This window comes from Pelophylax lessonae, assembly GCF_965119305.1.
Source record: "Pelophylax lessonae genome assembly, chromosome: 4".
Lineage (NCBI taxonomy): Eukaryota > Metazoa > Chordata > Amphibia > Anura > Ranidae > Pelophylax > Pelophylax lessonae.
In genome coordinates, this window is record NC_138771.1 from 194,808,113 (window position 1) to 194,824,239 (window position 16,127).

The window sequence follows — 16,127 nt, forward strand, 5'->3', positions numbered from 1 at the left end:
CAGCCAAATGACAAGAACACACTGCACTGACATGTGCAGTACACGTCACAATCTGGGAATGAGTCACATTCTACCCATTGAGTTGCAGAGGACCTGGAGAAAAGATCACGTGAAGGAGCTACAGTCTCCTAATAAAAAAAGGCAATAAAAACATCCCCATGCTCCTTTAAAAAAACACTTTTTTAAATTTGGATATTGTCAGTATTTTATATAAAGTGCTTACTTGCCAAAACCCCAGTTTGCTTGCCCCTGATGAACTGCTGCCGGCGGCCATCCTAGGTGAGGGCATCTGAAGCCAGTGAGTTCCAGGATGTAGTGCAGCTGGTTTACCCAGCATGCACCTCCCGATCTCTTGCATGCGCAAGATTACACTATTAGGCTACCTGAAGACTCCTGAGACAGATGACGCCAATATCCGAGAAGTCCTACGGAATTGTCCAATGATGTAATCGCCTAGGCAGCTGGGACAGAATTGCACTTTAACTGCATTTAAAAAGGTATTTACAAATGATAAAAAAATTGACAATATCCATTTTGCACTGTACTTCCGATGCCCATTATTTATAAGAGGAAGTAAAAAAAATGGGTGAAGCTCCACTTTAAAGATGATCTCAAAGAAGAGTATTTACAATCATTCAAATGTTGTGATAAGTGGACCATGATGTTAACCATATTACGCACACCATATATGTTGAAGCTTGTACAAATGGATTTAGATACTCTTTAAATAGGATCTGTCATCTTAAAAAAAAAAAACATAACTTTACCTCTTCTGGTGTACTGGGTATGTGCACTGATCTTGACTAATCTCCTACTTATCTTCTGTTCTGAAAGCTAAGAAATATGTGCACAGTAAGCAAATGTTGTTGCCCAAGGTGAAATCCTGCTGTGTGCTAGTATTTGGTCAGTTAAATTTATTGTAGACTCAAGCCTGAAAAATATCTGGCAGCCTCACAGAACAGACATTTATGTAACTGTTCTAACTTTTCCATTGAATTGGTTTGTAAAAAATATACTGATTAAGTTATCTTCATTTTCTTTTTCATGTACAGGCTGTTAAGTTTGAGCCATACCATGACAGTGCTCTATCAAGGTTCCTGTTGAAGCGTGCATTGAGAGTAAGCTATGGATGGTGACTTATTTTATTTTTCATACATATATATATATATATATCTCGGCAAGTCAGCATCTTAGGTATGGTGCAGCTTCCTAGTTATGTAAAATCGAATGTGCATCCTTGCACTGAATAGCAATTGGATTTTGTAGTTGCATCAAAGACAAGTGGACAGCTACAAGGAATGTTAACCTCAGAGCTCCTGGCAATAATCTCTGAGCTCCTAGTAATGCTAATCAATATTTGTTTTTCTGTTTGAAACTCCAACCAATCTGTAGCACATGCGGGCAGATGGAAAACCTACTTAAAGGTGAAGTTTAGTTTTTTTTTTCTTTTCCATAAACATTTTTATTAGAAATAGGAATCTGCACAATACAGAGTTCAAAAGCAGTAGCACTTCATCAAGGCAATCAAATGATATGACAGCTATACAGTTCGCCCTCCGAGAAAACTCTAGAGAACATAAGAGACCACATAGAGTATGTGGAATCAAAAAGACAAATAAAGTAAAAAAAAATTTTAGGCACTTTACACATGCATTGCATGGCATAAGCGCATCTTGTCATTTATAAATAAGAAAAAAGGGAAGGAAAAAGAAAGAGGAAAAAGAAGAAAGAGAAAAAAAAAAAATATATATATATATATATATATATATATATATATATATGATATATATATATATATATATATATATATATATGGAAAAGGGAGTAGGGGACAGAGGAGGGGAATTTGTCCTCTCCTGTTAAGGTGGAAAAGGAGACAGGGTGTGTCCTTGTGTCCAATGCAATATCACAGGAACTGTAAAAGAAGGGTAATCTCATAGCATGAATTTCGGGTGAGCAATGCGACAGGTAACACTCAGTGGTTTTGAAGTGAGTCCAGCAGAAGCAAGTATTTGTGAACTTGGGTAGTCGTTCTTGGAATATATGTATCAGCTCTTTCATCTCCTCTTTTTTGGGATATTCTAGAAAAGCATTCCTTGATCGTTGGAACACGTGAGGAGCGCCAGTGTACTGGAATGCATAAACTCACTGTGTTCACCATGTGCATGGCCTGGCATTTGCGGTAGGCTTTTTTGATAGAGATGTGTGAAGAAGAAGAAACTTGGCAGGTGTAAAATCAAGTGAGAAAGTAGTGTCATGGGTAATAATAAGGTTTAGGTCATTTTTATTTCTGCTATATAGCACCAGGGGCACAACTTACCTCTAAAGATCTGTTTCCTGTGTCCTGCTGACTGATACAGTGTAGAAATCTTTTTGCCACTAGTCCTGGATCCTCCCCACAGCGATGGTCTTCCAGCAGAAAGAAAATATAACTAAATTTCAGCTTTAAGTATTAATATCCGGATTGATTCCTGTTTTCTTTTCATGATGTAGTTATGTAATGTACAACCGTAGAGGCTAAGAGCTAAAAGAAGTTATAGTACAGTTGCACAGATAACATACAAAACATTTTTTTTTGTTGCTTCTAGTTATAATATAGTTTATTTTAATTTACTGCATGAACAAAATCTGTTTTAAAGGCATTTTGTCAAAATGTGGTTCTTTTTGCAGAGCAAGAGAATTGGTCACTTCTTGTTCTGGTTTCTGAGAAGTGAGATTGCGCAGTCAATGCATTATCAGCAGAGGTTTGCTGTAATCCTGGAAGCTTACCTAAGAGGTTGTGGAACTGCCATGCTAAATGACTTCATTAAACAAGTCCAAATTACTGAAGTCCTACATAAAGTCACCATGGAGATTAAAAGTGTTTCTGCTGAGAAGTACGATGTTACCTCACAAGGTAAATGCCGAATACTGTTTCTTAGTAGGTTGCATATTGTAATGCATACAGTTCAATGGACCTTCTGTGATTCAAAATGGCCAATGAGCAGCAAATTATACCTTATGTATGCCATTCATGTTACCCCCAGACGCTTGATTGTGTGTCACTTAAAGTGAACCTATGGAGACTTGAAGTATAACTAAAGGTAAAATGTATTTTAGCTTTGTATGGAGTGAAGAAGGATTATAATACCTGTCAGGTTTTTATTGATGTCTGTGTTAGGGAGATTCACCCTCTCTATTTGTCCTGCTTACCATTATTATCAAAAGTAAAAGAAAATAACAAATTTTGGGTTTTCTTCAAAACAGTAATAGAAGGGAAATCTTTAATGGGGACACTGGTTGTGTTGACAACTGGAGATTCCCTCTCTTTAAAGAGATATCCTCTTCCTCCCTGCTTTAGCTATTTGAATGAAAGTGTGCTGAAATCCCCCGAAAATGGGATACAGATACCAAAAAACCTGACGGGGTTATAACCCTCCTTTTACTCTATCCAAAATGAAAAAAAAAAATGCCTTTAATTCTAGTTAAAAGAGTACTTCCACTTTTGTTGGAAAAAAAAAACCTCTGGGTGATCAATGATAATTGTAAGGATTTTAACAAACTTTGTAGCAGATTCCTAACTTTTGTTACTGTTAAAAAATAGCTATGTTTCACCGGACTAATCACATACTCATTTTGAATAATTGGCTTGTTCGTTATAAATTAGCCGATGTACTTTCTGTGTTCTAATGAGAAAAGCTGCAGTATCTGGATCATTTTAGAAGTGATTACGTCTCAGAACGTATCTCACCAAAACATATATTTATGTTGCAGGTGATGCCTAAAATCTTGCTTGTATCTTAGTGCAGACTGGGAAAATCAGTGAGCCAATAACACAAGCAGTAATTTATGTTTTTTGGAGGCCAACTGTATACAGAATGCCTCCAGGTTACCATACTGCATTGAATATTGCAGAAAATGAATAGTGTTGCTTGAATAGGAAAGGTACTTGTATTATTTTGTTAAAAAGGTTTTTCCATGTATATTAACCTCTCACTGACGACAGAACACATATATGCAGTATGCAGCGGTAGGAAACGTGGGTTTTAATGCCTAGCTGCCCATACGTCTGCAGCTGCTTTAAAATCAAAAATTGTATATCACAGAGAATTCAGTTGATATCACTTTTCTGTGCAAATATATTTTGGCTGCCTTCAACAGTTTTTAGTATATTAAAATTCTTAGTTAATGAGTATGCATTATTAGATTACTAAAAGTTAAACTCTTTTTTGGATTGATTGGAGTTAGCACTTTGTTCAGGTGAGTAAAAATAACCAAGCAGGGGCACAGGAATAAAGACCTCAACACAGTCCTAACTACTCTGCCCAACAACAGAAAGAAATGTTGTGATTGAATTTGTCTTTAAGGAGCATGGATGCATGATAAAATATCATTTACTTATTACTGTATTATGTTGAGTTTTTGAGGCCTTTTATCATATTACTTTTCAGTTATCTCACAACTACGTCAAAAGCTTGAAAAACTCCAGGGATCTCTACTTCCAGAAAGTTTTAGAGTACCATATGACCCTGGACTGAGAGCTGGTGGATTGGTTGTAAGTCAAACATAACTTCATTAAACTTCTTTGCTTAAGACTGTGCCAATTCTAACATTTCTCATATATACAGTGCCTTGCGAAAGTATTCGGCTCCCTTGAACTTTGCGACCTTTTGCCACATTTCAGGCTTCAAACATAAAGATATAAAACTGTATTTTTTTGTGAAGAATCAACAACAAGTGGGACACAATCATGAAGTGGAACGAAATTTATTGGATATTTCAAACTTTGTTAACAAATAAAAACTGAAAAATTGGGCGTGCAAAATTATTCAGCCCCTTTACTTTCAGTGCAGCAAACTCTCTCCAGAAGTTCAGTGAGGATCTCTGAATGATCCAATGTTGACCTAAATGACTAATGATGATAAATAGAATCCACCTGTGCATAATCAAGTCTCTGTATAAATGCACCTGCGCTGTGATAGTCTCAGAGGTCCGTTTAAAGCACAGAGAGCATCATGAAGAACAAGGAACACACCAGGCAGGTCCGAGATACTGTTGTGGAGAAGTTTAAAGCTGGATTTGGATACAAAAAAGATTTCCCAAGCTTTAAACATCCCAAGGAGCACTGTGCAAGCGATAATATTGAAATGGATGGAGTATCAGACCACTGCAAATCTACGAAGACCTGGCCGTCTCTCTAAATTTTCAGAAGACTGATCAGAGATGCAGCCAAGAGGCCCATGATCACTCTTGATGAACTGCAGAGATCTACAGCTGAGGTGGGAGACTCTGTCCATAGGACAACAATCAGTCGTATACTGCACAAATCCGGCCTTTATGGAAGAGTGGCAAGAAGAAAGCCATTTCTTAAAGATTTCTATAAAAAGTGTTGTTTAAAGTTTGCCACAAGCCACCTGGGAGACACACCAAACATGTGGAAGAAGGTGCTCTGGTCAGATGAAACCGAAATCGAACTTTTTGGCAACAATGCAAAACGTTATGTTTGGCGTAAAAGCAAAACAGCTCATCACCCTGAACACACAATCCCCACTGTCAAACATGGTGGTGGCAGCATCATGGTTTGGGCCTGCTTTTCTTCAGCAGGGACAGGGAAGATGGTTAAAATTGATGGGAAGATGGATGGAGCCAAATACAGGTCCATTCTGGAAGAAAACCTGATGGAGTCTGCAAAAGACATGAGACTGGGACAGAGATTTGTCTTCCAACAAGACAATGATCCAAAACATAGAGCAAAATCTACAATGGAATGGTTCACAAATAAACATATCCAGGTGTTAGAATGACCAAGTCAAAGTCCAGACCTGAATCCAATCAAGAATCTGTGGAAAGAACTGCTGTTCACAAACGCTCTGCATCCAACCTCACTGAGCTCGAGCTGTTTTGCAAGGAGGAATGGGCAAAAATTTCAGTCTCTCGATGTGCAAAACTGATAGAGACGCCAAGCGACTTACAGCTGTAATCGCAGCAAAAGTATTAACTTAAGGGGGTTGAATAATTTTGCACGCCCAATTTTTCAGTTTTTTATTTGTTAAAAAAGTTTGAAATATCCAATAAATTTCGTTCCACTTCATGATTGTGTCCCACTTGTTGTTGATTCTTCACAAAAAATTACAGTTTTATATCTTTATGTTTGAAGCCTGAAATGTGGCAAAAGTTCAAAAAGTTCAAGGGGGCCGAATACTTTCACAAGGCACTGTATGTATCTTTTTCTGCTAGAAAATTGCTTAGAACCCCCAAAACAGTACAAAAAAACATTTTATTAGAGTTTCTGGAGAATAAAATAGTGGTTGTTTTTTCATGTCACACAATATTTGGGCAGCAGTTTATCGCAAATTAGCGGGAAAAAATAAACTTAAATAAATTTTAGTGCACACAAACACAATATAATAAAAATAATAATAACAATAATGTAAGAAGAAAAAAGCTGAGCCTCTGGTCCCAGTAACCAGTAGGGTCATATTGAAGTGGGACTTTCTAGGATAGGTTACACAGTAAGGTAAGCATGTATTGTAAAAACAATGATTTATTACAAAATTGCATAAAACCAACATCACTTGATACAAACTGGTACAAAGACATTACATAAAATGACCCATAGATGAATGAACATGGAATTTTGCCCCCTCATTCAACGCGTTTCGCAGATTCATTTGTTGAACATTGCTTCATCAGGAAAAAGAGGAACAATTCATCTATCGTACTTATAATAAACAAAAGAAAAAAGACAATAAGTCATAATGTTCATCACAGTTATCACTATGAATAATAATTTAAGATTCAACATGAAAGTCATCAGCTTACCATACATTACAGATATCTTTTAATACAGGGTTTAGTCAAAGCGAACTCCAAATAGGGGTAACTCCACTGAGTTGACAAGCTCGGGTCCTAGCCACACCACCCAAAAGGCCCATATGTCCTGTTTAGGGGTTGGCCAAAACGGTGTAGACTGGACCAGCCATTTGTAACGGACTCATCCCGTGGCAGGAAGTGGGCTTCACATTCAAGATGACGAGGATCTAATCCAAGAGAAATGATGAGAACAATCATCAGCTATATCTTACTTTGCTTGTAAGCAAAGCAACCCCCCTGATACTGCAACAAGGGCAAACCAACTAGTGTTCACCGATGAAAAACTAAGAATCGGTTATACAGAGTTATATTGTTCTGATAGTAGCAAGGACCTCCCAATATAGTGTTTCCTTACAGATCTAGAGTAATTAGCCATTTGGTGGAGCTTAAAAACCCTCAATGATAATAAGGCCGTAAGCATTCAAGGTAGTCCATGTAATTCTACATATTAGGGGAAATTATCCATAGCATACCTGTAGATTAGATCCATCATGTTCGCCGTTAGACCATGCGGATGTGCAGGAGGAGCCGCTTCCGGCGTCCTCCACGTGCACTCCGCTATATGACTGGTCCCACCGGACGTGACGCAACACCCGCCCGCGTCACTTCCGGCGCGGGAGCATTACATGGTATCCTGCGGCGATGGGGGACGGTCCCGCCTCCCGAAACGCCGCATTCAACAACTCCGGTCATGAAGACCGGAAGAGGCACAGCATCCACTGGGGGGTGCCTGCCTCTGCTTTGCGCCCGAGGCTACACCAAGCGGACCAAAGAGGAAAGTCACTCGTGGAGTCACCCATAGGAGAACGATAGTCACAAAACAAATGCAAGATTAGAAACAGAATTAAATTCAAAATGCATATACGTGGCACATAAATTTCTTTACCAACAATAACTTCAATCAAGGCTAAAATAATACATGTAAAGTTATGCCTCATGAATGAATGACAAAACAAATACAAAAAAACAAAATAATAATAATGAAAATAATAATAATAACAATAATGTTTTCTGGTAAAATATAAAAGATGATATTACGCTGAGTAAATGGTTACCTAACATGACGCACTATAAAATTGGCATGCCCGTGGAATGATGATAACATGACATAAAAAATCCAAAGGCAACACTTTAAAAGCCTTTTACAGGTTTCCAGTTTAGACCCCTCTGCCTTTCAAAGCAGCTGAATAAACTGGTTTCATACACCAAAGAGAACAGTGACCAGATGGTCCTCCATTACCTCTATGGTCAGCCAACATCACTGGCCCTAACAATTGACACCAGGATGATGCCTGCAACTGCAGCTATCATTTTGATATCAACACCACTTCCCAAGGAAGTATATATACAATTGGTAAATGATACACCTAATTTAAAACATATTTTCTTTATCATACATCACGAGACACAGAGCAGCCATATTCATTATTATCTGGGTTATACGCCACCTATAGGTAAATGGACACAGGCAATTAATTAGGACAGGAAGTCCCCCTCTATATACCCCCTCCCATACAGAAAGTACCTAAGTTTTTCCGCTAGTGTCCTAAAGGTGATAGTCACGGATTGGAGAAGCTCTCCATGTTTTTATGTTTTTTTTCCAAAGAAGATTATGCTACAAACCCCAATCAAGATTTCTTCTGATCTAAGAGGATTAGCAATCAGATTCATCCGAAAGTGGAAGACTAAAAGGATGGTACCTGAGCCTTGGTAAAGGAGAAATGAGGTTTTGCCTGTAATGTGACCTTTTTTGGCGCTGGACCCTGGGATCCGGACCCTTGGTAAGACCAACTCCAAAGACGTTCCGGCAGGGTGCTCTACAGGTCCAAGGGAGTGGCCCCTCAAAAACAAGGGGACCCAGGCCTTGAAGGTCGACAAGTAACAGAAACCCGCCATGATGGGTGAAGATTGGATTCTTGTTATAAGCAGAATCCTGCGGCGGGAATGGCAAGTTCACTTTAAAAATATTTGTTAAAAATATTTTTATTCACTGTTCCCTTTTCAGTTACAGATACCATGTGCCATGTTTAGGTCTCCACCTGAGACAGTAGGTGTATCAGCTGTGACAAAACGTACCTTGTTTGTTTACATTCTGCTCTCACTCCCTGATGCTTGGCATGCAAGTTTTCACCTAGGCGCAGAGGCGCCCGCGCATTCGTCCCCTCTGTGGTCAGGTCAAGAAGCACCCTTGGTGGCATCCCTAAGGTGAAGGATTGTACGCGCGTGTGAATATTCACTGTTTACAGGCACAAACGTGCACGTGCAGCCAGGAGGGGGCCTGTCATGACGCAATCGGCGTGCACGTGGATGCAAACGTGCATGTAGCACGCCACACATGCCCAGTAACAAGAGCAAACAGCGGGACTCTTAAGGAAGTGTTTCCAGTGCCAAGCTTCTGTCAGAGGCTGGAGGGGATACAGAGCAGCAACAGCTGGGTGCGTGAGTCACTGTGGGCGCATGTTTACAGGCACGGACAGGTTCTGTTACTTTGGGATAAGCAGTACTGTGTGTGATAAGCTTATAGCTTGACACAAGCCTTAACTACACTGACGTTAGTACCTCAAGTTTTCTTGGCTGGAGCAATGTCCTCCCGAAAGAGGAGTGGGGGGGGGGCACAGCTGGAAGGGGCACTGTGGTGCCACCATCAGAATTGGAAGATCCTAGCCATGCTTCCTCTGTGTTTACCTCCCCTGAAGGGCCAGAGGCGACTAGTCAATCTGAGCCATTACGGTTGTCAGGGATAGTAGCCACATCCAGTGATTCTGTCTCAGCCTACGTCACTAAGGACGATTTAGCATCGGTGTTAGCTGGCCTTGAGAGTAAAATTGCTGGCATGATTGCAGCATCGCAAGGAGGGAGGAAACGTGATGGATCCCCCTCACCTGCGCCCCCCCCCCCCCCACTGTTTTAGTTTAGGGTTGGGCAGAGGATGTGGAAGAAGTAGCTGTAAATGGCCCAGTACAAGGTCAAGCTGAGGTCTCCACTTCTGGGGAGTCAGGATCTGAGGAGTCGTTCTCGGCTTCTTAATCCCAGAGATTGTTAATTCAGTCTCTCACTGAAATGGTCCAGTCTGGATTTAAATTACCTCCCTTAGAGATGCCTGAAGTCTCTTTTCCACTTTAGGCTCTTTGCACCCTCCTCAAAGTCCTCAGGCTTTTCCCTTACATCCACTCTTAGAGCAAATAGTTTATGCTGATTGGGATCATCCTGATAGGATTTTTGTTCCTCCCAAAAGGTTTTATTTGTTGTATCCTATGGAGGAAAAGTTCACAAGAAAATGGAGTATACCTACTCCATTTTGCCATTTGGATGCTGCCATTTATTCAGTTAACAAGAGCTTAACTTGTCCTGTGGATAATGCCCAGGTTTTTAAGAATCCAGCTGATAAGAACTTGTAATCTTTACTAAAAGATTCCTTTCCTATTGCGGGGTCTGCAATACAACCGGCAGTGGCAGCTATAGAAGTTTGTCAGTCTTTAAAAGACTTTATTAAATGAGTTTACAGGAAGATTCCTTCTCAAGCAGAGTCTATGGAAGATTTGGCAGATCTAGCTCAAAAAAATGTTTTGCAGTAGATGCTCTTAAAGCGGAGTTCCACCCTAAAAATGATTTTTTGCTTGCCCGCTTGCTTTAAAGTACATGAAAAAGAATTGGATAATGATAATTTTTTTTTCTTTTCACTTACCTTTTTTCTAATGCAAATGTACTTACCTTCCTTCCTCTTCCTCCCTCTGCGGACACGGCCCACAACGTCACTTCCTCCTTTGCATTGCGTCCTGGGAGATGAGCGTCATCAATCCCAGGATGCAATGGGAATGGCCAGCCGCTATTCAGAATGCCGATCGCAATCTACAGCGCATGCGCGAGATTGCGATCGGCATTCTGGGTAGCCAGTTCCAGGAAGAAGGACACAGCGGGGGACACAGCGGCTTCAGACACCCACAACGGAGATGGACGCGCTCTGCAATCAATTTTAAAGGTAAGTATTTATCTTTATTTGTTTACTGTAACGACCTGTAATGTGGGGTTAGTGTTAGCGTAATTAGGGATAGATTAGGATTAGGGGGGTATTTTTATCTAAAAAAGTTGTATGTGGCTGGAACTCCGCTTTAAAGACTCCATTCAGCAAATGTCACGGTATGCTCTTTTGTCAGTACATATGCGCAGAATCCTGTGGCTAAAAAGCTGGTCTGCGGAATTAACGTGTAAACAATTGCTGGCTGGCTTTACCCTTCATGGGGAGCACCTATTTGGCTATTTGGAGACGATCTGGATAAATATATTGGAAAGATTTCGGAAGGGGGGGGGAGAGAGTGCATTGCTACCAGTTAAAAGGAAAATCAAATGTCTTGCATTTAAGGTTTCCAACACTCAGACTCCCAGTACTTCTAATTCCAGGTAGATTCGACGGCCCCAGCCATCCGGACCTAGAACCAAGCCTTCAGGTCAAGGGCAGAAGAAACCCTGGGCCCAGAGACCTACCAAGTCTAGCTCTAAATCTACCTTGTGAAGAGACGCCCCCCACTCAGTTGGGTGGGGGGAAGGCTGTTCTAGTTCTTGAAACTCTGGGAGAAATTAATTCAGGACAACTGGGTTATTTCCGCTATCTCGCAGGGATACAAACTAGAATTTCAGGTGTTTCCTCATCCTCGGTTTGTAAAGTCAAACATACCTGCAGATCCTCTAAAGAGAAGATCTCTTTATGGCTCTGGACCATTTAAGGTCTCAAAGAGTGATTACAGAAGTTCCAGACAACAAAGGATTCAGGGGTTTTTACTCAAACCTTTTCGTAGTCCCCAAGCCAAATGGAGACGTGAGACCTATTCTAGATTTCAAAGTTCTGAACCAGTTTCTGAACATTCGTACACTTTCCGAATGGAGTCAATTTGAGTCATAGCCTCTCTGCAGAAGGGAGGATTTCTAGCATCCATAGATATCAAGGATGCATACCTTCACGTGCCTATCTGTCAGGCCCATTAAAGGTTTTTGCAATAGAAAACCGTCATTTTCAGTTTGTGGCTTCGGGCTGGCCACAGCTCCACGAGTGCTCATAAAGATCCTACCCCCAGTATTGGCTGCTCTAAGGTCTCAAGGGATAGCAGTGGTAGCATATTTAGATGATCTATTACTTATAAGACCGATCGGCTTTTGCTCTAAGCCAGAATGTGTTCTGGACAGTTCAGTTCCTAGAATATCTGGGTTGGATTCTGAACTTAGCAAAGTCAGCATTGCAGCTGGTCCAGCATCTGGAATATCTGAGTTTCCTTGTGGACACAGTACAGGCAAAGGTATTCTTGCCGTCAAGATAGGTCATAGACCTGAAGGCTCTGGTTCAGTCCGTAAGAAGGAAAAAGTATCCTTCTGTATGTCTTTGCAGGAGGTTATTAGGGAAGATGGTGTCCTCTTTCAAAGCAGTCCCCTATGCTCAATTCCATGCCAGACCTTTACAGAACAACATTCTGTCAGCCTGGAGCAGAAAGACCCAGGCCTTAGATTGGTGCATTTCTCTGGTCCCAAGGGTATGTCAGAGTCTAAGTTGGTGGTTGATAGCCAGGAATTTGATAAGAGGGAAATATTTTCTTTCAGTGGTCTGGAAGGTGGTGACTACAGATGCCAGTCTCTCCGGCTGGGGAGCAGTTCTAGAGGAAGCCACTGTCCAAGGAAAAGGGTCTTGGCTAGAAAGGATCCTTCCCATCAATATCCTGAAAATCCAAGCAGTTTGTCAGACATTAAAGTGCTGGATGCCCAGACTTCGGGGTTACCCTGTCAGGGTACAATCCGACAATGCCACGGCTGTGGCTTATATCAACCATCAAGGAGGCAACAAGAGTCAGTCAGCCCAGAAGGAGGTGGATCTCATCCTATTATGGGCAGAAAGATTTGTTTTATGCATGTCTGCGGTTTTTATTCCAGGAATAGAAAACTGGCAGGAAGACTTTGAGTCATCAGCTTATGTTTCCTGGGGAATGGTCCTTACACCCCGAGATCTTTGCATTGATCTGCCAACACTGGGGGGTCCCGGATGTAGATCTGTTGGCATTCAGGTTCAACAACAAATTGAAAATGTTTTTGTCCAAGACCAGGGTTTCACTCGCAGGATCCAGGTAGAGGGGAAATCGGTAACCCTGGTGGCCCCTGCATGGCCCAGGAGGTTGTGGTACACACAAATTCTAAAGTTGGCAGTGGCAAGGCCTTGGGTTCTTCCACTGCGTCCGGACCTGCTCTCTCAGGGTCCGATATTCCACCCTGCTTTACAGTCTCAAAATTTGATGGCTTGGCTATTGAAGCTTGGATCTTGAAGGAGTGTGGGTATATCTGGCCCTGCAGTTTCTACCCTGATAAACGCTAGAAAACCAGTCTCTAGAAGCATTTATTACAGAGTCTGGAAGTCTTCCATTTCCTGGTGTGAGGCCAGGAAATAGCGACCCCGTAAATATATAATTGGGAGAGTTCTAGCCTTCTTGCAAGTAGGGGTTGATATGAAGTTAGTTTTAGGCAGAGACCGATCGCTTCGCATTCCTTGGTTTGAACCTTTGTTTAAGGGGTGCTACATATGCTTCCGCCAAAAAGGCCACCATTGTGTCCTTGGGATCTAAATTTGGTGCTGGCAGTTTTATATGGTTCTTTTGCCCTGAAAGTTAGTCTTTTTGGTTGCAGTTACTTCAGCCAGAAGGGTCTCAGAATTGGCGGCTCTTTCTTGTACAGAGCCATTCTTGATTTTACATCAAGATAGGGTGATTCTACATCAACACCCACGTTTTTTGCCCAAGGTGGTGTCCGCTTTTTATTTAAATCAGGACATTATATTGCCTTCCTTTTTTACAAATCCTCAAACAGCAGAGGAAAGGCTGTTACATTCTCTCAATGTAGTATGTGTATTCAGGAATTATTTGAAGAGGTCAGCTCAGATTCGACCGATCTTTTGTTTGTGCTGCCAAAAGAGCCAAGGAAAGGGCAGGCAGCATCTAAGTCTACAATTTCTCAATGGATTCGCCAGGTTATTATCCAGGCTTATGGTTTAAAAGGGAAGGTTTCACCTTTTCCGGTAAAGGCACATTCTACCAGAAGAATAGATGCCTTTTGGGCAGTTCGCCATCAAGCTTCTGTGGCTCAGATTTGCAAGACCACCATTTGGTCTTCGATACATACGTTCACTAGGTTCTATCAAGTGGATGTTAGGACCCAGGAGGAGTCTGCATTTGGCCGCAGTGTTCTTCAGGCAGCTATGTAGATCTTTTGCAGTCTGATGGCGGTGTTTTTATAGTGTCCCCCTTCCCTCAATTTCATTGCTTTGGGATGTCCCAGATGGTAATGAATATGGCTGCTGTGTACCATGATGTGCAATAAAGAAATATGGATTTTTCCTACAACTTACCTGTAAAATCCATTTCTTGGAGTACATCACAGGACACAGATGTCCCTTGCCTCTTGTCTGGGATGTTTATTGCTTCCTACAAAAACGAGGTACTTCCTGTATGGGAGGGGTTATATAGAGGGGGAATTCCCATCTTAATTGATTGCCAGTGTCCATTCACCTATAGATGGCGTATAACCCAGATTGTAATAAATTTGGCTGCTCTGTATTCTGCGATGTACTCCAAGAAATGGATTTTACAGGTAAGTTGTAGGAAAAATCCATATATTTTAATAAACACATTTAGGGGAGGATCTGCATTCTTTTCCATATTTTCTTATCTATACATGACAAAGCTGAGGTAGTCTGATGTAAATTGGTGCAATTCAGTGAACATCAGGCTACTCATAGGTCAAACGTGGGTCCGCAAAGTAAACTATTCAAAGATCCCTAAAGGTGACCATAGATGGTGTAAAGTTTGGGGGTTATAGCTTCATGGGGCATGTGCAAAGCCGTTTAACTTTAAACAAAGAGGTGTTTATTTTCCCTAAGGCAAACACATAAAGACACTTCCAGCAGCAAAACAAAACGCAACACAAAAAGTCTGCTTGTCATAAACAAAACAGCATAAACTAAATGTAATGAAACACAAAGTTCACAGATAGGGCTTTACCCCAGGGTTAGCACATTCCCAGTCTGGCTACCTGGCAGCTTCCAGCAAACGTGCAGCACTCCAAACAGGTGTCTCTCTCCAACCTACTACTAACACACAACACCTTATACTGCTGCCTGTTTTAAGTGCTGCTTCCCTTAGTCTCTTAACCCTTTGGGAACTGATTTTCCTGTAGTCAGAAGTGGAGGCCCTTTTCCCACCCGAATGTCACTTCAGGGCCTCTGAAATTCCACGTCCCAACTACGCCACTACTAATGCCGAGAGGACTCTCTTCTGTACTACTGTCCCGGAAACCCTCACCCTGTACAGGTGAGACCCCTGAGTACACCAACCTGTCACTCTTAAAGGGACCACAACCTGAATATTGGTGACACCATACCATCCATCCAGGACAAACCCTTGGCATCCTGTACAATGGGTCAAAATTTAGGTCAGTTCAGCAGGGACCACCCTGTCAGATAAAAGCCAGTCAATCATCGGCTGCAGCCAATGGCTGCAATGCTGATCTGTGTATTCTGACAGAGGAAGAGTCAGAATACAATAGTGCAGTGAGAAGGATTCCTTCATTTACCTTGAATGTGTGGTTGAGGAAACTGGTTCAGTTTTTTTCATTCTGCCCGCTGGCTAAACGACAAAAGCTGTACGGTGTATGGCCAGCTTAAAGCCAGCCATAGACAATTTGCTTCAGGAGAACACAATGGCTAAGCGGGAGGGATTCCCCTGTCAATACTGTCTGTCTGTCGGACCCGTGGTTGCAGGAAAAAAAATCAATCTGTCTATGGCCAGCCTAAGTCTTAGGGCTCCATGGTGTGATAAGATGGCTATCAGGTTAAATGTTCACTTTCAGGAGGATAACTTTAACGTGAAACCAAAGTGGTTTTTTTTGGGGGTTAAAAATAACAAATCTGTCAAAACCAGTCGTTTTGCACAGAGCAGCCTAGGACCTCCTATTCTCATGTCCTTTGCCGGCGCTCCTGGCCCCTCCCTCCTGGCGAGTGCCTCCACAGCAATAAGCTTGCTATGGGGTCACCTGAGCCGAACCGCTGCTCTGTGTGTCCATTAAGACACAAAGCCGCTGTTTGGACCTGCCCCCTCTCTCTCCTCATTGGCTAACTGACTTTGATTGACAGCAGTGGGATTCAATGACGCCCGCTACTGTGTCTCAGCCAATCAGGAGGGAGAGTCCCGGAAAGCCGAGTCACTTGTGCACATCGCTGGATCGAATTGGGTCTCCGGTAAGTATTAGGG

General features: G+C 41.8%; 1 protein-coding gene across 2 annotated transcripts in view; it reads left to right on the forward strand.

Moving 5' to 3' along the window:
* The window catches only part of PIK3CG (phosphatidylinositol-4,5-bisphosphate 3-kinase catalytic subunit gamma), a 139,746-nt gene that overhangs the window by 53,635 nt on the left and 69,984 nt on the right, over nucleotides 1-16,127 (forward strand). For both annotated transcript variants that reach the window (XM_082254381.1, XM_082254382.1), the window contains exons 3-5: nucleotides 1,053-1,118; nucleotides 2,671-2,896; nucleotides 4,431-4,534. In XM_082254381.1, coding sequence (XP_082110507.1) covers nucleotides 1,053-1,118; nucleotides 2,671-2,896; nucleotides 4,431-4,534 — 396 coding nt within the window. The remainder of the gene's footprint in view (nucleotides 1-1,052; nucleotides 1,119-2,670; nucleotides 2,897-4,430; nucleotides 4,535-16,127) is intronic.